Here is a 21,815-nt window from a genome sequence, read left to right as displayed (position 1 = left end):
CTCCCAGGTTCAAGTGATTCTCCTGGCCCAGCCTCCTGAGTAGCTGGGATTATAGGCATGCACTACCATGCCAGGCTAATTTTTGCATTTTTAGTAGAGATGGGGTTTCACCATGTTGGCCAGGCTGGTGTAAAACTCCTGACCTCAAGTGATTTGCCCGTCTCAGCCTTCCAAAGTGCTGGGATTACAGGCATGAACCACCACGCCCAGCCAGTTATTTTTAAATGTACAATTAAATTATTTTTTTTTTACTATAGTCACTCTGTTGTGCTAGCAACTGGTACGTCTTATTCATTCTTTCTGTTTTTTTGTACCCATTAACCATCCCCACTCCCCCAACCAACTACCCTTCCCAGTCTCTGGTAACCATCCTTCTGCTCTCTGTCTCCATGAGTTCAATTGTTTTAAGTTTTAGCTCCCACAAATAAGTGAAAACATGCAAACTTTGTCTTTCTGTGCCTTGCTTATTTCACCTAACGTAATGACCTCCAGTTCCATCCATGTTGTTGCAAATGACAGCATCTCATTCTTTTTTATGGATGAATAGTACTCTATTGTGAGTATATGTACCACATATCCTTTATCCATTCATCTGTTGATGGACACTTCGGTTGCTTCCCAATCTTGGTTATTATGAATAGTGCTGCAACAAACATGAGAGTGCAGATATATTTTCGATACACTGACTTCCTTTCTTTTGGATATGTACGTAGGAGTAGAATTGCAGGATCATATGGTAGCTCTATTTTTAGTTTTTTGAGGAACCTTCAAACTGTTCTCCATAGAGGTTGTACTAATTTACATTCCCACCAACGGTGTGTGAGGGTTCAACCTGGGGAGCTTTTTAAACACACCAATGCCTGGTCCCATTTGGATCTAACTCTTGGGGCTGGGGCCTCGGCTTCTGCATGTTTCAAAAGCTCCCCAGGGGACTTTGGTGTGCACGAGCATTGGGACACATCAGACTGTGGACTCTCCCTAAGGTGGCCCCAGACAGGAGTGGTAACCCTTTCCATCCAGGGGCTTTTGGAAATGTGGGAGGGTATTCTTGGTTGTCATGTCAACCAGGTAGGGCTCCTGGCATTTTGTGTATCAGGGAGGCCAAGTATCCTGCAGATCAGCCCTGTGCAGTGGAGAATGGTTCTGGCCCAGATGCCAATAGCATCCCTATGGGTCCTGCACATTCTCCAGCCACGACTGGGAGTCCTATACTCCAATGCTGGTACAGCATTCCCCTAGTTTTCCCCTTCTTGTAAAAATTAGGCTGTCTGTGGTTCCAGCCAGCTTGATCACAAGCCATCAGTTCCTGGGGGAGCTGGCCTTTGCCAAGGGCCAGCTAGAACTTGCCCAGCAGGTCTGATGTTGGCCCTTTCAACCTTTTAAATAATGCCCTCAATTGCTTTAAATAAGCGGATGTTGGTGGATACCTAGTATGCAACTTCCTCAATTTGGGGAACTCACAGATCTAAGACCCTGTCTCACGCAACCTGTTCTGAACAGTGCAATTTCCCCGATAGTTGTAATTCTTACCCCAGAGTGGTATTTCTAATATCCCCTCTGACTTTCTGGTGTCATTCTAAGGACACTGAAAGCTCAAGTCTGGTTGATCTCTGTTGCACTGTCCTGTGTGGCGGGACTCTTAGGATTTTTAGGTCTCAAATTCCAGACAACGTCCCCCAAAATGTACTCAAGGAAATGTAGTGTTCACACGTGGTCTAGTCTCAGTCCATCTTTCCTGGTGTGGTGGCAAATGCAAAGAAACATGGCCTGGAAGCATGCTGAGGGATGGCCAGATTTGTAATAATGTGGAGAGAACAGTTGAAGCCAACACACAGGCTGATACCTGCAAAAGGAAATTATAGCATTTTTCACTATATGTAATATTTCACAATAACAAACATTAAAATAAAAAAATAGCAATAGTTTCAGGTTCTCTGCCAGCTATCTTAAAAACATTTTCCCAGGAAGTCCTCACATTAACCCTCTGAATGGATATTATAATTCCAGTGTTACCACTGAGGCAATAGGCTCTGAAGTTAGGTGACTTGGCTAATGTCACACAGCAAATAAATAGCAGGATTAGAATTTATATTCTAATTCCAAAGCTGACCCTTTGGTCTGGGTGCACCTTTGTTCTTAGGAGATAAGTATTTCTTGATGTTAAGGTGTTTCATTGTGATTAAATCTCTTGCACTTCTGAGAAATTGAAATCATAGAGCGTTTGGTCAGAATGTCCATGGATAGAATCAGAGCATATTAAAGTCATGGGACTTTTTGTTTTAAAGCCCTCCGTGGCCCCCAGATCTCCCCCATGGTGGTCACCTGCCAGGGCTCTGACACGGCTGCAGACACCTGGAATAAGAGAAGCAGGTCTTTCTCAGATGTTCCTCCCTCTTATTGGAAGGAAGACAAGAATTCACCCTTGAATTTCCCAATTGTCTTCCTGCTGCCCGTCTGCATAGGAGAGACGGATGGATGTCTTGGGTGCTTTCAGGATCCATGAAGAGGAGTCGGCAGTGGTGTGCCCGGTGATTGATGTGATCGACTGGAACACCTTCGAATACCTGGGGAACTCCGGGGAGCCCCAGATCGGCGGTTTCGACTGGAGGCTGGTGTTCACGTGGCACACAGTTCCTGAGAGGGAGAGGATACGGATGCGATCCCCCGTCGATGTCATCAGGTCAGGAGCTGACTTCTGGGTGACTTGTTTTTTAAGCATGCCTCATTGAATCTGGCTGACCTGTGAGCGGAGGCCCTCGGGAGGAATGGTTAGCTGTCAGCTTAACTACCTCCCCTCTTCCCACTTTTTTGCCCAGAGTATTTGTTTATTTTTATTAAACATGTCTGCTACACATGTCAATTTTATATCGGTATATTTTATTTATTTAATTTTTAAATTGTGGTAAAATATGCATCATAGAGAATTTACCATTTTAACCATTTTGAAGTATGCAATTTTAGGCTGAGCATGGTGGCTCATGCCTATAATCCCAGTACTTTGGGAAGCCAAGGTGGGAGGATTGCTTGAGTCCAGGAGTTTGAGACCAGCCTGGGCAACATAGCAAGAACCTATCTCTACAAAAAAATAAAAATTAGCTGAGCGTGGTAGTGTATATCTGTAGGCCTAGCTAGCTGGAAGGCTGAGATAGGAGGATCGCTTGAGTCAAGGAGTTCAAGGCTTTAGTGAGCTATGATCACGCAATGGTACTGCAGCCGGGCGATAGAGCGAGACCCTGTCTCTATAAAAAAATAAATAAATAAAACAAAGCATGCAATTTTAGTGGCATCGAGCACATTCACGGTATTGTGCAAACATGATCTTTACCTGTTTCCAGGGCTTTTTCATCATCCCACACAGAAAATATCCCCACTAAGCAATAACTTCCCATTCTCCCCTTCCCAGCCCCTGGGAACCTCTGTTCTTTCAGGCGCCCCATGTAAGTGGAATCATACAATATTTGTCCTTTTGTACTTGGCTTCTTTGACTTATCATCATGTTTTCAAGTTTCCTAGAGAACATCATTCCTTGTGATGGCTGAGTAATATTCCTTTGTACATATATGCTACATTTTGTTTATCCATTCTTCTGTTGGTGGACACTTGGGTTGTCCTTTGGTTATTGTTAAATAATGCTGCTATGAACATCGGTGTACTTTTATCTGCTTGAGTCCCTGTTTTCCATTCTTTTGGGTATACACCTAGGAGTGGGATTGCTGGTCATATGCTCATTCTTGAGGAAACATCTTTAGGCCCCTTTGACCTGGGGTGTGGGTGGATCCATGGCAGGTGGAGGAGTCTGCTCTGGCCAGTGGGTGAGTCAAGCTCTGAGTAGAATGGGCCCAAGGGAGGCTCAGCAGCTCTCATTCTGGAGGTTTTGAAGTGATAGCCTGGCTTCTTCCTCCCCTTCCAAGTTCAGAAGCAAGTGGGAGACAGATGTGGGAGTTGGGCAGAAGGAGGTCAGGACTTCAGCCTCACCGCTGGTGTGTTGAACCGGAAGTAGGCTCTTAGTTTTGCGTCCACATTTGGCAGTTGGGCTTCTGAATTCTTTCACCAGAGTCCTGACCTTAAGATGACCCACTGCTGGCAGGAGTGGAGCAAGCAAGGAGAGTGTCCAGAGATAAGGCTGGAGAGATGGGCGGGGCCAAGGGAAGGGGTTTGGACTTGACCCTGAGCAGGTAGAAGCCACTGAAGGGATCCGAGCAGGAAGTGACCTGAGCATGTGCTGCGTGCCATGTGGTGAGGGCCCTGGAGGGACCGTTGTAGGCAGGGATACCATTAGGAGGCTCTGCAGTCTTCCAGGTCAGAAACAATGGTTCAGGAGATGGTGGGCACTGTGGATTCCAGAGATGTTAAGATGGAAGAATTGGAAGAAATTGAGTGGGAATTGGGGAAGGAAGGAATTAAGAATGGCACCCAGGCTTCTGTAGGAGCCCTTAGTGAGAACATCCTGCTCAATCCCTCACTGAATAGGTTTGGAAACTGAGACACAGAGCAGGAGGCTCTAATCTAGGCTACTTAGGCAGCCTGTCATGAATTCATGGGGGTCCATGAATTCTAATTGCCTCGTTACCCCACATGCTCAGGGCACCTATCCTCCCCATCCCATAATATCCCTGTGCCTCAGTTATCTCATCTGTATAATAGGTACCAGCATATCCACCCTGCTTATTTCCTAGATTTTTAGGATAAACACACGTGAAAGTGCTTTGTAGTCTAGAACCTTCCCTTCCACTGGGGATGTTGCTGTTGTCTTCTCAGTTGGCCCCATGCTTGGAGTCCAGGGCAGGCCCCGATGCTGCAGGATGTTAACATTTTCAGTGGTTGTGCTCTCAATGTTCTCTTTCCCTATTTTTTTTTTCAAGTTGGGGTCTCGCTTTGTCACCCAGGCTGGAGTGCAGTGGCATGATCTCAGCTCACTGCAACCTCTGCCTCCTGGATTCAAGTGATTCTCCTGCCTCAGCCTCCTGAGTAGCTGGGATTATAGCTGTGGGCCACCACACCCAGCTAATTTTTGCATTTTTTTAGTAGAGACAGGTTTTCGCCATATTAACCAGGCTGGTCTTGAACTCCTGACCTCAGGAGATCCGCCTGCCTCAGCCTCCCAAAGTGCTGGGATTACGGGTATGAGCCACCGTGCCCAGCCCTTTCCCTATTTCTGAATTCGTCCTTTTGCCTGTGCAACTCTGGGGTGTGCTGACCTTACAGTGTTCTGCCGTGTAGGCTGGAAGCCGTGGGCCATTTCTGAAGTTAGTGCTGGCTTCCAGATAAACCTGGTGATGGGTGGCAGGAAACAAGGCTGGCTGAAAAAGCAGCCTGAGGCTGGCTAGCTGGGTCCTAGTGGAGGAAACCACTGAGAGGACCTGGCCCTCGGGGCGCTTTCAGATGCCAGAGTTGCCTTTAGGGCCTTCTGCATACTGGCCTCTCAGTGGCATCTGTGAGTGCTTCCCTTGTGAGATCACACCTCCTCAGATGACCATGGCCTGGAGCCTGCCTTCTTCTTGGAACGTGGTCTCTTGCTTCTCTCTTCTCCTTGCTCTCTATGCTTCTAAATGTCCCTGGATTTCTCCCACCCTTAAGCCTTTGCTCATGCTGGAGAACCATTCCATTTCCCTTCTTCTTCTTGGCTAACTGTCCTTTGTCCTGCAGACCTTGCTTCCTCCAGGGAACCTAGTCCTGCCCTTTTGCCCCGCCCTCCTCAGTGTTCTCCCAGGGCCCTGGCTGACCTTAGTTAACATATTTAGCACACACATAGTACTTACCTGCTGAGAAGCCTGGGAGCCGCCTCAAGGCAGGGACCGTAGGGTACATCTGTGCCTCCAGGCCCAGCCTAGTGTGGGGCACAGAGGTGAAGGCAGGATATGCTTAGAGATGATGGATGAACAGATGAAAGGGCTCGTGGTGGGAAGATAGTTGGATAACTGTGATGGTTTTCTGCTGTCTACAGTGAAATAAGGATATCATATTTTTTTAGGTCTCCAACAATGGCTGGTGGGCTGTTTGCTGTGAGTAAGAAATATTTTGAATATCTGGGGTCTTATGATACAGGAATGGAAGTTTGGGGAGGAGAAAACCTCGAATTTTCCTTTAGGGTAAGTATTTCAGTCTTCTCTTTGGACATGTTCTTAACTGATTCTCTCTTTGGGAACGATGGGATTTGCTGTGAGAGCGTGGTGGACCCTGAAAGATGATGACACACATATCCCATAAACATGCTTGCTTTCTTGTTTTAGCTTTTTAAAAAGTGTACTTTTTCTAGATTTGGGGCCAGCAAGGGCCTTGCAAGTCACATAGTTCTCTCTCACTCTATGGAGAGGAGGAAATGAAACCAGGAGAGAGGCGACTTGCTCAGGGTTAGGTCCTCCTGATCCTGTCTTCTGGAGCCTTTACTCGATTAATTCCTTATGAAGTGGCCTCTTTATTTAGCACAGTGCCTTTCAAACTTTGACAGATGTAAGAATTTCTTTTTTTTTTTTTTGAGACGGAGTCTCGCTCTGTCGCCCAGGCTGGAGCGCAGTGGCACGATCTCAGCTCACTGCAACCTCCGCCTCCTGTGTTGAGGTGATTCTCCTGCCTCAGCCTCCCGAGTAGCTGGGATTATGGGCATGTGCCATCATGCCCGGCTAATTTTTGTATTTTTAGTAGAGACGAGGTTTCACCATGTCATCCAGGCTGATCTCAAACTCCTGACCTCAGGTGATCCACCCGCCTTGGCCTCCCAAGGTGCTGGGATTATAGGCGTGAGCCACTGCACCCAGCCAACACATGTAAGAATTGCTGGGTAAACTTGTTAGAAAGACAGATTCACAAGCACAATCTAGAATTCTAGCTAGATTTGATAGCTTTAGGGTGGGACCAAGATTCTGCTTTTTGTAACAAGCCTACCTACTGGTGCTACTCTACATGGCCCGTGAAAACCATATTGGAAAACTCCTAGCATTTCAGTAGATTTTCCGGTTAATGAAGTCTTACATTTTAAGCATCAAAACTTTGTGTAAATGTTGGTGCTTTTCAGTGGAAAATTAAGATTTTTAATAATATTTTATATGGTGTTCTACCCTCATAAAAACTGAATAAACAAGAATTTGGCCTTCTACCGAGGACTCACGCCCTCTGTAACAAGTACCAGATGCTGTGCTTGGTTGTCCCATCTTTGGGAAAATGAGATATTCAAGGCTGTCAGTCCCAGTGTGAGATGGGCTCAGATGCCTTCGCCTGTTGAGTCTTTGGGTGTGCTTTTAATGGTCTCTCTGCCTCTTCCTTAGGTGTCAGGCTGCTCTACCTGTTTCTAGACGCTCTTCCTTTCCCCCTTCCAAACCTCTTTTCTTCCTTGCTGCTTTCCTATCTTCTGTGGCTAGGAGATCAGGTAATCAAGCCTGTGTTTTCTGTAATGAGTAAGTGGGTTGCCAGCGAGGTCTCTGTGGATGCTCCTGTGAGTCAAGTGCATGAGCTTTAGTGCATGGACTTTGGGGTCTTGGTTCCCACAGCTTATTTGTTTTGGGGGCTGCTTTCTTGCTCTTTACCCACATTCTGTGTCATGAGTGTGCCGGGTAGGTAGCCTCCTGCCCGATGGAGGCTGAGCATCTTGGCAGTGTCCATCATGCCTTGCGTGTGCCTGGCCTCTTTGCTGCAGATACTATGGACCCGCAGCTCATCCCCTGCTCACCACCTGGCCTCTCCTTTTCTCTGTGTGCAGATCTGGCAGTGTGGTGGGGTTCTGGAAACACACCCGTGTTCCCATGTTGGCCATGTTTTCCCCAAGCAAGCTCCCTACTCCCGCAACAAGGCTCTGGCCAACAGTGTTCGTGCAGCTGAAGTATGGATGGATGAATTTAAAGAGCTCTACTACCATCGCAACCCCCGTGCCCGCTTGGTGAGTTCCTCGGCCCACCTGCACTCCATCTGGCTTCATCTGAAAAACAGCAGCTAATCGTGGCTTCCCCAACATAGTCGATCTGGTTCCAGAAATAGAGAATAAATTGGGTGCTCAGATACGAGTATGGGGAGAATTTATTCCTCCATTTATAATAATTATATGCAGTCAAATCTTGTTATTTACAGCTGTTATAGTGCATAAAGCCACCACAAACGCTGAATTCATGAAAACAGAGCCATTGTTCTTAGGGGAAATACAGGGTTAGGTTCCTGCCAGACTTGGGGCACAGTTTTGTCAGCAGGTCAATACAGAGCCTTGTTTTCTGTGTGTTTCTGTTCAAAGACACCTGTTTAACATATATCGTTGCATCATTAACATTGCACTCATGGCTAACAGCACGGTAACTCATGCCAGAATGAAGCTTACCTAGCACGTGTTATTTTCTCTTCATCACAACCTTCTTGCATTTAGGAACACTAGGTAGCACTTCAGCACTACGATTGGGGGACATTCTAGAATAGCTGGTGCAGTCACCAATACAAAGCAGAAAAAAATGTGGTGCCCAACAGATGGTGAAAAGAACACTGGTTTACAGGATGAGAGCTGAAACAAGAAGGCGGTGTGTGCCCTTGTTCTATATCACCTGGAAATGGGAGTTAAGTGTTGGGCAACTCAAATTTTTTGTCCATGAATGTGTGTGAAAATTAGAAAACACCACAAGTATTGATTTGGAGGTTACAAATCAATTTTATTATAGCATGTAGGGAAATTCAGATACAGAACCAGTAAATAATGAGGATGGACTGTACCAACATAGACAGTTGGGGATACCTGGTGTCACAGGCCAGGCATTGTCCATGTGTTTTGGTTTTCCTCTTTGTAGCCAGTAGGGTGAGTCCACAAACACAGGGTGCAAGTTAAGGCACAGTTCTTTACCTTAAAGCTATTGCTCAGGGACACATCCGCCTTATTAGTTAGGGGTCTGTTACCTCCCTCTAGAGCCTTTTTGTTAGCACCCTGGAAGCTTCCTTTTCTAAAATAGGGAGTCTGTTCTGCTTCCATTTCCAGATGGAAGGACTACTGGAGAGTGGCCCAGGCCCCCGCTGCTACTCTTTCTCACCATATGTCATGGTCATGGAAAGCCCCCCACCGCCAGCCTAACAGATGTCTATCTTCCTCCCCACTCAGAGGCCTTGCTGGGCCCATCTCTCTGACCAATGATGAAGGTGTGCCTGCAGTCACTGAAGTCTCAGCTCAGTTGGCTTGCTCCCCTGGGTCCTAGCCACACACTGCAGGGACACTGGCCCATCCACCCACTGCACTGAATCTGTCGGAGGCTGAGGTTCAGCCCAGACTGTGTCCTTCCTCATAGCTATTTATCTCAGGGACTTGTTTTCTGGTCCGGATCCTTGCTCTGCCTCTACCTCCGGGACCATTGTGGATGAGGGATCTGCCTCTTCTTTCCCAGGTCTTGGGCTTCAGATGAAACACAGTCCACTGCCTCTGCCCCAGCCAGCTCTGCATGCTCCATGGCAGGGTGCCTGCTTGCCCTGCATTTGCATAACAGGGCTGCTTGGCAATACAAGAAGGTCTTGCTCTAAGGCTTCTCATCAGGCCACTTCATGGAAGTCTCTTCTGAGTCCTTCCAGCAACCCTGCAGGGTAGCAATAAAATTCTCATTTTATGGATGAGAAAACTGAAGCTCAGAGAGACGCTGTTGGAAGGAACTTGTCCAGGCCCTGTGGCTGATAGGAGGTAGAACTGGGCTTGGGGCCTGTACTCTGCAGCGCACCTCTTGCTCTGCTCTGCAGAGCCCATGGGTTCTCAGCTGGACTCCCACTCAGCCCCTCTCTGGCTCTGGGCTCCATGGTCATTTGCTTCTGCCTCCTCCGTCTTGCCCAGCACCATAGAGTAGAAACACCCACTCTTTCCTCATGCACAGTCTGGAACCCATAGTTCCCTTTTCCTGAGGGTTCCCAGAGAATATTTTAGGGAGGCACTGAATGCACCCTTAGGCTTCATGTCCAAGGCTGAGTGCTAAATGGATACTTGGCTGAAGCTGGGGGTGCAGTGACTTTCACCAGTGAAAGAACTCTGGGAAATAGCAGAAATCTGAAATCTTATTCAAACATGTACTTATTATTACCATTTTGTTCAATATTTAACTTGTCAGCTTTTAATTGTTTAACATGACAGTGCAGGTACGGTAATATTTCTGCACTCAGCATTTTTCTTGTGGCTGCACATTTGCGATACTAAATAGAGGCTTGCTGTATTTAATTATTCAAAAGCTCTCAGTCATTAGTTTTGCCCATAAAACCAAACTTGCATAAGTATTTCTTATTGCTTATTTCATACTGAGAACATGATTACATCTAGAATATTTACCTGTGTTTGAAAGTGGATATTCAGATATTAGTAGTAAACCAGAAAGTCATGGCATATGTTTCGGTGAAACTGACATTTCCCTGGTTGGGTTTCAGGATGACCTCTGATCACAAGCATGGGTCACAGGTCCGGGATCCATAGATGCCAGTGCAGCCCCAGGGCTTGGCTCCTTCACTCCATCAGCAGGCGGGTTGGGTTGTCCTCTACCCTTGTGCACCTGGTCACACCCCCCTGCCAACAGAGCACCTAGGAATGGAATTGTCTGTGTGACAGCCTCTCATACTAGAAGCTAGAATTAGGTGCAAGGATGTTTTCTATCCTCTGTGCTCCACACAGGGCCTGGCATGCGACGAATGCTCCATCAAAGCTGGCTGGTGGTTAGTAAGTGAGCATCAGTGAACACAGGGGCTTTGAAAGGAAGCACTAGGACCCATGGGGTCTCACTGTTTTGTTGTTTTCTCAGGAACCTTTTGGGGATGTGACAGAGAGGAAGCAGCTCCGGGACAAGCTCCAGTGTAAAGACTTCAAGTGGTTCTTGGAGACTGTGTATCCAGAACTGCATGTGCCTGAGGACAGGCCTGGCTTCTTCGGGATGGTGAGTGAGGGTGGTGGGCCCACGGCAGGCAGGGACTTCCCTGGCCTCTGGGTCTGCTCTACAAATCCTGGGCAAGAAAGGCCACGTCATGGGGAGCATTGGCTTCCTCCACTCCCACCCGCCTGCCCACCCCCCACCACCTTTTTATCCACTGCCCTTCTTTCTCCCTGTGAGTGTCTGGGCCGTAGGTGCAGAATGTCAGAGCTGGAAGCCATCTCAAAATTGACAACTATTTTGTAGGTAAGGAAACTGAGGCTTATCTGGTGTTTCCACGTCCTAGTTTTTACTAACGCCTTATCATATTACTTCTAGTCTCAATGGCTGGACTAGTTAATAATTCCAAGTTTGGAAGTCTACAGAGGCAATAGTGGGTATAGGGGAGTCACTTCTAGTATTTCAAAAAACCTAAAAAATGTTTTTGGGATGAGACCAGATAAAATGTCCAGTGTCTTTTGTTTTTACTGGGAATGACACCAGCTTAGCAAGGTCTCCTCTGCTGTGATGTGTTGATCAGAAGTGCTGGTGTTCCATTCTAGAAGTCTTTGATAAATATAAAGCAGGATATTCATGTTACATTCTATTTTCATTATGAAAATATTCAAACATATAGAAATGCAGAGAGAATGGTATGAGAATGGTATAATGAATACCATCCCTGAGATTCTAGAATTTTCAAGATCCTGCCTCTCTTTATCTCTTTCTCTCTCCTGTACTTCACCTCCACATTTACCTCTTTTTAAGCAAATCCCGGGCATTGTGTCATTTCTCTCCTGTGCATTTTATGCATTTTCATAACATTTGGACATTATCTTACAAAACCGTAGAAATGAACAAGTATTTCTTTGTATCATTTAATGTCTAGTTCTAATACATATTCCCCCAACTTTTCCAGTTTCTCTTTGAGTGGCTGGCTAATTCGAATTGGGATCCAAACAAGGTGCACACATTGCATCTGATGGTTGTGTCTTGTCTCCTAAATCTCTTTTAATCTAAGGCAGCCCTCTTCCTTTTTCTTGTTAATATCTTTAACTTGTTGAAAAAACAATATGTTACCTGTAGAGTGTCTCACTCTTGCAATTACTATTTTTTTCTTTGTGGTATCTTCAAGTTGTGCCTCTCTCCCCCATATTTCTTTAAGATAGAAGTGAGTTCTAAAGGTTTGATTAGAGTCAGGATCCACCTTTTTGGCAAGAACACTTTGTGGGTGATGTTATGTGTTCATGTTGTGTCATATCAGGAGCATAGGAAGTATGGTCATCTTTAGTGATAAGGTTGACCAGTGGGTTAATGGAGTATCCCTCACCTGGACCAGTCATTATAAGACCCCCATCAGCCTCTGTCTCATGTTTTTAGTAGCCACTGATAACCATTGCCTAGACCCATTATTTCAAATGGAGTTGCCAAATGGTGATTTTTCTCTTTCATTTCTTCCACATTTATTAGCTGAAATTTTTCATAAAGAAGAACACTCCCTCATTAACTAAAGCAATTTGGTATATGTGAGTTTTAGAATTCATACAGAAAAGGCACGACAAATTCTTTTTTTTTTTTTTTTTTGAGAGAAAAGTCTTGCTCTTGTCCCCCAGGCTGGAGTGCAATGGCGTGATCTCAGCTCACTGCAACCTCTGCCTCATGGGTTCAAGCAATTCTCCTGCCTCAGCCTCCCGAGTAGCTGGGATTATAGGCACCTGCCACCATGCCTGGCTAATTTTTTTTTTTGTATTTTTAGCAGAGACGGGGTTTCACTATGTTGGCCAGGCTGGTCTTGAACTACTGACCTCAGGTGATCTGCCTGCCTCAGCCTCCCAAACTATTGGGATTACAGGCATGAGCCACTGTGCCCGGCCAAGGCATAACAAATTCTTAAGTCTTTTCTTTATTTGCTTATTTTCAGAGTAAGAGTTGGTATTTTAGTTTCCTCCAGTTGTATCTACTGGGTTGTTTTTTTTTTTTGTTGTGGCTCATTGTTTTTTTTGGCTTTTTCTCTTCTTGAGTGTCATTGTAAACTAATGGGTGTTTAAATAGCCGGTGTGCTTCAATCAATTCATCTTTTCTTCTTTGTATTGTTTTTTGAGACAGGCTTCTATTCTGTCACCCAGGCTGGAGCACAGTGGCACCATTGTAGCTCACTGTAGCCTGGATCACTGGGCTCAAGTGATCCTCCCACCTCAGCTTCTTAAGTAGCTGGGACTACAGGTGAGCACCACCACACCTGGCTAATTTTTTATTTTTATTTTTAGTAAAGATTAAGGTCTCGCTATGTTGCCCAGGCTGGTCTTGAACTCCTGAGCTCAAGCATTTCTCCTGCCAAGGCCTCCCAAAGTGCTGGGATTACAGGTATGAGCCACTGTGCCCAGCCCAATTCATCTTTTTAAAAAATATATGAAAATTGTTATTGGCCAGTGGGAGACCCTTTATTTTGGCTTCTGAGGTCTTTGACACCTTACAGTGGCGTTGATAGCCTCCTTGATTCTGGCCAAGTTGTCCCATTCGAGTTTTAAACATTTCCTGCCATTCCTCCCAGAAGCCCTGCTCCTTTGTTGGGTAACGGTATTGGGAGTCAATCTGGATGCTGGCGGTGCCCGTTGCTATGCGTTGTCATTGCCTCCAGACCATGCAGTTTAACAGAAATATAATGAGAGCCACTGTTGTAACTTAAATTTTTTTAGTAACCATATTAAAAAAAAGTAAAGTTAATGAAATGTTTAACTCAGTATATCCCAAATAATATCATTTCAACATATAATTAATATAAGTATTTATTCATTGAGGCATTTTACATTCTTTTTTCATACTAAGCCTTGAAATCTGGTGTGAATTTTATACTTATAGCATATCTCAATTTGGATTAGTTACATTTCAAGTGTCCAGTAGCCACAGTGGCCAGTGGCCGCCACGTGAAATAGCACAGCTCTAAATTTTTCTCATTGGGCAGAGAAAGGAAATTCGTATTTTTGAGAAACAGATCATGAGCTTATATTAATATCTGAAAATCCAATGTAGTCTTGAAAAATTTTCTTTGATAGCATACTCATATTTCTTTTTTCTTACCCTGAAAATCTTGGTTTTAAACAATATTAACATAATTACTTATTTTCTTTATCCTAAAATATATTGAAAATAGTTTCAAGATAATTAATACAGTACTACAGCTTAGAGTATTATACTGAATGAGGTTTATAATTTCTTTGCAGCTCAAATTTGTTTATAGAATATATTTCATAGGTGGTATTTTCAAACATACCATGCTCTAAAGTGATTTAAATTAATTCTTTTTTTTTTTTTTTTTGGTGGTGGGGAGGACAGAGTCTTGCCTTATTGCCCAGGCTGGAGTGCAGTGGCATGATCTCAGCTCACTGCAACCTCCGCCTTCTGGGTTCAAGTGATTCTCCCGCCTCAGTCTCCCAAGTAGCTGGTACTACAGGTGCACCCCACCACACCTGGCTAAGTTTTGTATTTTTAGTAGAGATGCGGTTTTGCCATGTTGGCCAGGCTGGTCTAGAACTCCTGGCCTCAAGTGATCCACCTGCCTCCACCTCCCAAAGTGCTGGGATCACAGGCATGAGCCACTGAACCCAGCCTAAAATAATTCTTTCTTTGTGTCTATCGCCTGCTTGATTTAGTTAGCTTAATTAATCTAGTTCGAGGTATCAACCCAGGTATATTTGGACTTGCACAGCAGTAAGGCTGCTGCTAATGAGAAAGAGAGAGAGGAGCTTTCAGGCCATGAAGAGTTTATCTCTCTGGTCCTCAGGCTTATCAACTTAAAATAGGGGTAAGGATTCTTGCCTACAGAACAAGGAAGCACTTTTAAAGCTAGAAGGTGCTGTACAGAAAAGACTCTTACCTTTGCGTCTAGCTCTTGAAGCAGGCTCTCCTCTCATGCCAGGTACCCTCCCCAAGCCTTGTGTGGCATCTGTTAGTGTCTATAAATCTGGACTGAAATGCCACATTTATGTTTTATTTAGCTCCAGAACAAAGGACTAACAGACTACTGCTTTGACTATAACCCTCCCGATGAAAACCAGATTGTGGGACACCAGGTCATTCTGTACCTCTGTCATGGGATGGGCCAGAATCAGGTAGGTATGAGCCTCAAAAGAGGAGAAAGCTGTGTGTTTTGTTAAAAAAATTAAATATTTGAATTTTTTTCTTGTAAAAGTAATATTTGGGAAATATAAAAAGTAGAAGCCTGGGGTGGCCAGACTCAGGGAGACCACTATTAAAATTAAAATGTGTTCTCTTCCCATCATTTTTTACACATAACACATAGAGATTATGTGTTGTAAATAGTTGTCATAATGTCTGTATGTTTTATATTCCATTATTTGCATTCCCTTCATCTACTTTTCTTATGTTATTAGATATCCCTTGAGAATATCATTCCTAGTGGCCTCTTGATATTTCATTTTGCACCTGTATTGCTGTTTCGTTAACTGGTTCCCTGCCTCCTTGTCTTTGCAATTATAAATAACCCTGCCTCTAACACCTTGGGTCAGACAGAAGGAAGGATAAAGTAACAGATCTGCATTTCAGATGATTTCCTTAGAATTAATTGTTAAGTGGAATGACAGGTTTAATGCATAGGGCCACCTTGCAAGGTGGTGTTTAGGGACATTGCCTCAGCTGGGGGCCAGGTGTATCTGTCTGGGTGAAGGGCTGTAATTCAGGCTGGGCAAGGGAGATTCAGTCCTGGGGGAATCTGAAGACCAGAAAAGGACCCCCAGCCCTGGAAAGCAGTTGACAGGACCCTTGGAGGATGCAGGAATGGAGAGAAGTGTTGGTTCTGGGCCTCTGAAGCTTCACCGTACTAAGGAGTTATCAGACACCAGGAAACAAAGGGATAGAGATTCAGATGTTGTTTTTTCCAATCTGGATTCACCCCAGTGCCACTTGAATATGAAGCCTTCTTATGGTTAACAGTAAACTTTCTTAATTCCAACCCCTGCAACCTTAAATTATTTAGGTTTTCAACACTGTTTAGAACAGCCTTCCTCAAAGCTGATGGTACCTGAGTGCTACCATCAGCATCATCTGGGAGCTTGGAAATGCATATTTTCAGACTGATCCCAACACTACCAAATCCCAGACTCTTGTTTTAAGCAGCTTTTCAGGAGATAATGGTGTGACAAGCCCTGCTCTGTGCGCCTTAAGAACACCCACCTGTGTCAGAATTTTTGAAAGGGGCTAGTGGGGTGGGTGGGTGTCTTGTCAAAGATGCAGAAAATGCAGCTTCCTAGGCCCCGCCTCACACACAAGGAATCCTTATTCCGTCTCTGGGATGGGGCCAGCAATCAGCATTTTTAACAGTCACTGTAGGTAGTTCCTAGTACACTCAGGTAGGAAAACCATTGTCCGGGAAGAACCAAGTCTTCCCGTTAGTGGTCACATTGTCTGCTTGTGCACAGCACTTTACATCTTCTAGGAATTGTCATATTGGGGGTTTGGGAGGAGAGACTGAGGAAAACGAGAGGAAGTAGCTAGTCAAGGTCACAGAGAGCCCCCAAGAGCTAGTGCTGCGATGGGTCCATTTCCCTTCCTCCCATCCCACACCAACACAGCATTCAGCACTGCAGGCAGGAGGTGACGTGCACCAGCCCTGTCTCCCTGTCTAGCAAGCCAGGCAGGCATGGGAAGGGCCATTTCCTCCACGCTCATGAAGCACTGCAGTAGCGGTTCACTGAGGGCTGTGGGATGCAGAGGAACCCATCACACAGGCTCCTGTTGGTGGTGACGCAGGTACATGACCCCACCCATGCTCTCGTGATCCCAGGTTCTTGTCCAGTGATCTTTCCTCTTCCCACAACAGTGGAAAATGTTGTGTTACATGTTGGCTGCCCCATTTTTAGTTTTTCGAGTACACGTCCCAGAAAGAAATACGCTATAACACCCACCAGCCTGAGGGCTGCATTGCTGTGGAAGCAGGAATGGATACCCTTATCATGCATCTCTGCGAAGAAACTGCCCCAGAGAATCAGAAGTTCATCTTGCAGGAGGTAGGTGAACTCTCTCCTTCCTTCCTGCTGACAGTCCCTGGGCTATAAGGGAGAGTGTGAGAGTCAGACATTCTCTCTGGCATAGTCCTGGTGAGGATCAGGGATGTGGTCATGCATGGACAGGAGCTCTGGAAGACCTGGAACCTCAGTCCCAGTGAGCCTGGGGGGCGGTGATGGCAGGAGATTGGAGTCCCCTGGCACACGGTGTCATTAGCACTGCCTTCCTTCCTCATTGTCCAGTCCCTTTTAGTCTTTTCCATTTCCCTTGCACCCCCATGAGCTGCAGGCACCGACATGGAAACAGCTCTTACAAATGCATTCAGAGATGAAAGGGCTTTAAACGAGTAAGCCAAATAGCCCAAGTGTAAGGATGTTAGCCAAAGCGTTAGATCCAGATATAAGCCACCCCACCTCTCTAAGCCTTGTTTTTCCCAGCTCTAAAATAGGTACAATAGGCCAGGCACAGTGGCTGACGCCTGTAATCCCAGCACTTTGGGAGGCCAAGGCAGGTGGATCATCCGAAGCCAGGAGTTCGAGACCAGCCTGGCCAATATGGCAAAACCCCATCTCTACTTAAAAAAAAAAATTAGCCAGGTGTGGTGGCATGCCCCTGTAGTCCCATCTACTTGAGAGGCTGAAGCAGGAGAATCACTTGAACCTGGAAGGCGGAGGTTGCAGTCAGCCGAAATCATGCCACTGCACTGTAGCCTGGGAGACAGAGCGAGACTCCGTCTCAAAAAAAAAAAAAAAAAAAAAAAAAAGGTGCAATAATAGCAGCCTTACTTTACTGAGGATTAGATGCATAGCCAGAAATATTCTTTGGAAACTATAAAGCTCGATAGAGATTAGTTGTTGCTTGTGGTATTATAACCAAGAAAACACCTCTGATAGAGAAGTCTCCCCGGATAGTCACAGTTGATTTGAAACTGAGGGTTACCTCAGACCTGAGGGTGCTGGCCCCGCCACACTTGCAGTCAGCTTGCATCAGGACTTGTAAATCGATCATATCCTTTGACTCACTAAAAAGCATGTGAGGGAATAAATCCAAAGAAAATCATTCGAAAGAAAAAAATTCATTGTTTTTTATCTCCCTGGGCAGCTTTCACTCCCAATATACTGCTTATAAATGGGTTTATTCTAAAGATGATTAAAAGCTGGAATATGTTTTCCTGCAGAAAAATGTTGTCCCTAGCTATGACATTTGCAGGCTGCCCAGAAAAGCCACACACCATAGTGTTACCTATTGAATACAGGAAAATAAGAAGGAAAAATACTTCTGCACACCCCAGACGTCTCTGATCTTCTTGAATGTCCTCCTCTTCCCATCTTTCTCCCAACCAGAAGCCATTGTAAGCCCTCAAGGAATGGTAGTGGACACTAGAAACAATAAAATCAGTTTGACATATCAAAAATTTTATCTTAAATTTCAGTGACCATTTAAGGAAAAGGAAGTTTGTTCAGGAGGCTGGGAAGAAGGATACTGAATTGGATTATTTACCTTTCTTCAGGACACTTAATACTTTGATTCATATGTGAAAAGGATACAGCTTGATTTATTATATTTCATCAGTCATGCCCTAAATATATATATATAAAACAAATATATATTGAACAGAAACATATGTGAATTCTGAAGGAAATGTCCCCACTTACATTCACTAGACCATAATAGAAAGCTTAGTTCTTAGGGCTGGATCTTTTTTTTTTTTTTTTTTTTTTGAGATGGAGCCTTGCTCCACCAAGGCTGGAGTGCAGGGGTGCAATCTCAGCTCACTGCAACCTCTGCCTCCTGGGTTCAAGCGATTCTCCTGTCTCAGTCTCCTGAGTAGCTGGGACTACAGGCGCCCGCCACCACGCCCAGCTAATTTTTTGTATTTTTAGCAGAGATGGAGTTTTGCCACGTTGGCCAGGCTGGTCTTGAGCTCTTGGCCTCAAGTGATCCACCTGCCTCAGCCTCCCAAAGTGCTGCGATTACAGGCGTGAGCTACCGTGCCCAGCCTTGTATTTTCTTATGTAGGCCTAAAAACCTCTGAAATGTCATTTCTTGGATTCTACAAAACATGAGTTTGGATTTTTTTGAATGAAAAAAGTTCCATTTAGTGAACAGCACATCACAAAGGTTTTTCACTGATGTTGTTATTCACTCTGCCTGTTTGCTGCTCAGCCATGATTAAGTGCGTTGCATACAGCTTATAACAGAGAGGCAGAGGGAAAAGATAAACACCAGGCCTGAGAGAGAGACTTGCTGAGATAACTGAGCAAGGGCTGGCAGAAAGGAGAGAAGCAGGAGGTCATTAAAGAAGACCATCGTCTTTGGGGTTTGGGAATTGGCACAAGGCATATAACCCACTGATTCTCTGATGTGTGACAGGTGAGTAGCTCAGGCCAAGTGACTGGCTTCCTCATCCATCTGGTCTGTGGCTGAGCTGGGACTACAGCCAAGTTTCCACACTCTCTGTTTAAATACCTAAGAGAAAGAGATCACCCTGCATGGAATGAGTTGACCTAAGAGGAGTGAAAGAGATAAACAAAGGATCTTTGTTCCTGATTTCCCCGAAGGAAACCAAATGCAATAGGGAGATGTAGGGTATGACACATGCTCAGAGAAGCCAGCAGGTGGCACCATCGGTCCTGTGAGAGGCAAGCGGGACGCAGCCTGTACCAGCCTGGTGCTGTGTCCCCGGGACAGTCCTGAGTTGCTGCGTTACACGGAAGACACTTACCCCTCAATAAATATTTCTGAAATGGTAAAAATCAGACCCTGATCTCTTTAAAACATGTCTTTAGGAAAAAGAGACTTTTCTGATGACTTGCCTGTCATTCTGTTATCTTTTGTAGGATGGATCTTTATTTCACGAACAGTCCAAGAAATGTGTCCAGGCTGCGAGGAAGGAGTCGAGTGACAGTTTCGTTCCACTCTTACGAGACTGCACCAACTCGGATCATCAGAAATGGTTCTTCAAAGAGCGCATGTTATGAAGCCTCGTGTATCAAGGAGCCCATCGAAGGAGACTGTGGAGCCAGGACTCTGCCCAAAAAAGACTTAGCTAAGCAGTGACCAGAGCCCACCAAAAACTAGGCTGCATTGCTTTGAAGAGGCAATCATTTTGCCATTTGTGAAAGTTGAGTTGGATTTAGTAAAAATGTGAATAAGCTTTGTACTTATTTTGAGAACTTTTTAAATGTTCCAAAATACCCTGTTTTCAAAGGGTAATCGTAAGATATTAACCCTTGGTATTTAGAAAATTAAAACCTTATAATATTTTTCTATCAAGATGTATATTTTACAGTCGTGCCTTTTACTCTCATTAGCAAAAAAGGTAAAGATTTTATTTTGGTATTTACAAGAATTCCCAGGTACGAAGATATCTGCATGGGTGGAAATCAGGTTCAAGAAACATACTTTGCATTAACTGATAATACCTCAGCTGTGGGGTTAAAGTTTTCCCAGTATAGAGAGACTGTCACTAGGAACATTGTATTGATTTATTCAGGTCATTGAGATCTTCTAGATGTATTTTAAAAAGAATGCTTTTTGGTTATGTGTTGCTACCACAGTTAACACTCCATAATGTTCATGTCAGCCAAAGAGGACTAACCAAAGCTGAAATCTCAGAGAACAATTTGCTTTACTAAGCTGAGTCAACTTGAGAGCGAACTTCTAACAATGCCGCACTGTAGTGTGGCTGGTTCTACCACTATGACTTTAAAACATGTTTATATCATTTTTAATTTTTATGATACGGTAGTGTCAGGGAGAAATGTAATGTTCTATATGAAATTCCTTTTTCAAGTTTGTTCATTAATAACAGTTATTAATTTAAATCAGCGTTAGAGTTTGTGCTGCTGCAACTGCTGTGAAAATTTCTCTGAGTAATTCTGATTTGTGAATGATCCCAGACCAACCCTGAGATTTTGTCAACCTGATTAAGTCAATATGAATGATTAAAAAGATGTGAGAACACTGACTGCAGATCTTTTTGTACTGTAAACCAAAAATAAAATTCTAGGGCCGGGTGCGGTGGCTCACGCCTATACTCCTAGCACTTTGGGAGGGCAAGGAGGGCAGATCACTTGAAGTCAGGAGTTCGAGACCAGCCTGGTCAACATGGCGAAACCCCGTCTCTATTAAAAATACAAAAATTAGCTGGACGTGGTGGCATGCGCCTGTAATCCCAGCTACTCCAGAGGCTGAGGCAGAAGAGTCTCCTGAACCCAGGAGGCGGAGGTTGCGGTGAGCCAAGATCGCGCCACTCTACTCCAGCCTGGGCGACAGAGCCAGACTTTGCCTCAAAAAATAAAAAATAAAATTCTGGGGTCCCCCATCTGATTGAATGGACTCCTCTCTTGGCCAAGAAGATCCCAAAAAAACCTGAACCTAGTTCAGAACTGAAAAACTAGTTCAGGCCATGATGAGAAGGGAGCAGTATCCAGACAAGCCTCATTACCCTCTCCTCCCTTTGGAGTTTAAAGACAACTGACTGGCATTCACGTTAAAACAGATCTCTTAAGATGGACCAAACAGACTCTTTGTAGCAACACATACCAAATTCCAACCTGACTGGTATAACATCCTATGACCCTGAAGGAAATCCAAGTATTTTGCCACAAAATATATTTCTTTAACATATTCTGAAATGGCCCTGCAAAGCTGTCTCTTGCGGGGGAAATTTACATTCTGTAGAGAATCTCCTTCCCTAACTAGGTCTTTTCAGGAGAGTCTGACACTTTTTAAGGTCTGATAAGAGACCTTCACATCTATTTTCTCTGAAGCCTGCTACCTGGAGCTTCATCTACATAAGAACCTTGGCTTCCACCCACCATCCCCCCACCCCACCCCACCCCACCCCACCCCTTACTTAGTTCAGCTGACTTGGACTCTTCAGGCAGAGCTTAACTCTTTCAACCAATTGCCAATCAGGAAATCTTCGAATTCGCGTGTGACCTGGAAGCCCCGCCCCCC

At 44.9% G+C, this 21,815-nt stretch overlaps 1 protein-coding gene across 2 annotated transcripts in view; it reads left to right on the top strand.

The window, feature by feature from the left end:
* GALNT12 (polypeptide N-acetylgalactosaminyltransferase 12) overlaps positions 1 to 20,869 on the top strand; it is a 43,355-nt gene extending 22,486 nt beyond the window's left edge. Inside the window, exons 4-10 of one of the 2 annotated variants that reach the window (XM_063593950.1) lie at positions 2,495 to 2,680; positions 5,972 to 6,002; positions 7,694 to 7,870; positions 10,725 to 10,856; positions 14,825 to 14,938; positions 16,706 to 16,852; positions 19,691 to 20,869. In XM_063593950.1, the coding sequence (XP_063450020.1) occupies positions 2,495 to 2,680; positions 5,972 to 6,002; positions 7,694 to 7,870; positions 10,725 to 10,856; positions 14,825 to 14,938; positions 16,706 to 16,852; positions 19,691 to 19,831 (928 nt within the window). In that variant the 3' untranslated portion in view covers positions 19,832 to 20,869. Of the gene's footprint in view, positions 1 to 2,494; positions 2,681 to 5,971; positions 6,090 to 7,693; positions 7,871 to 10,724; positions 10,857 to 14,824; positions 14,939 to 16,705; positions 16,853 to 19,690 lie in introns of both variants that reach the window. The other variant, XM_034967869.3, reaches the window with a different exon arrangement.
* The last annotated feature ends 946 nt before the right edge of the window (positions 20,870 to 21,815 follow it).

The sequence above is a fragment of the Pan paniscus genome, chromosome 11, assembly GCF_029289425.2.
Source record: "Pan paniscus chromosome 11, NHGRI_mPanPan1-v2.0_pri, whole genome shotgun sequence".
Lineage (NCBI taxonomy): Eukaryota > Metazoa > Chordata > Mammalia > Primates > Hominidae > Pan > Pan paniscus.
Note: the sequence above shows the minus strand (reverse complement) of the source record. Positions and strands in the feature narration are given on the sequence as shown.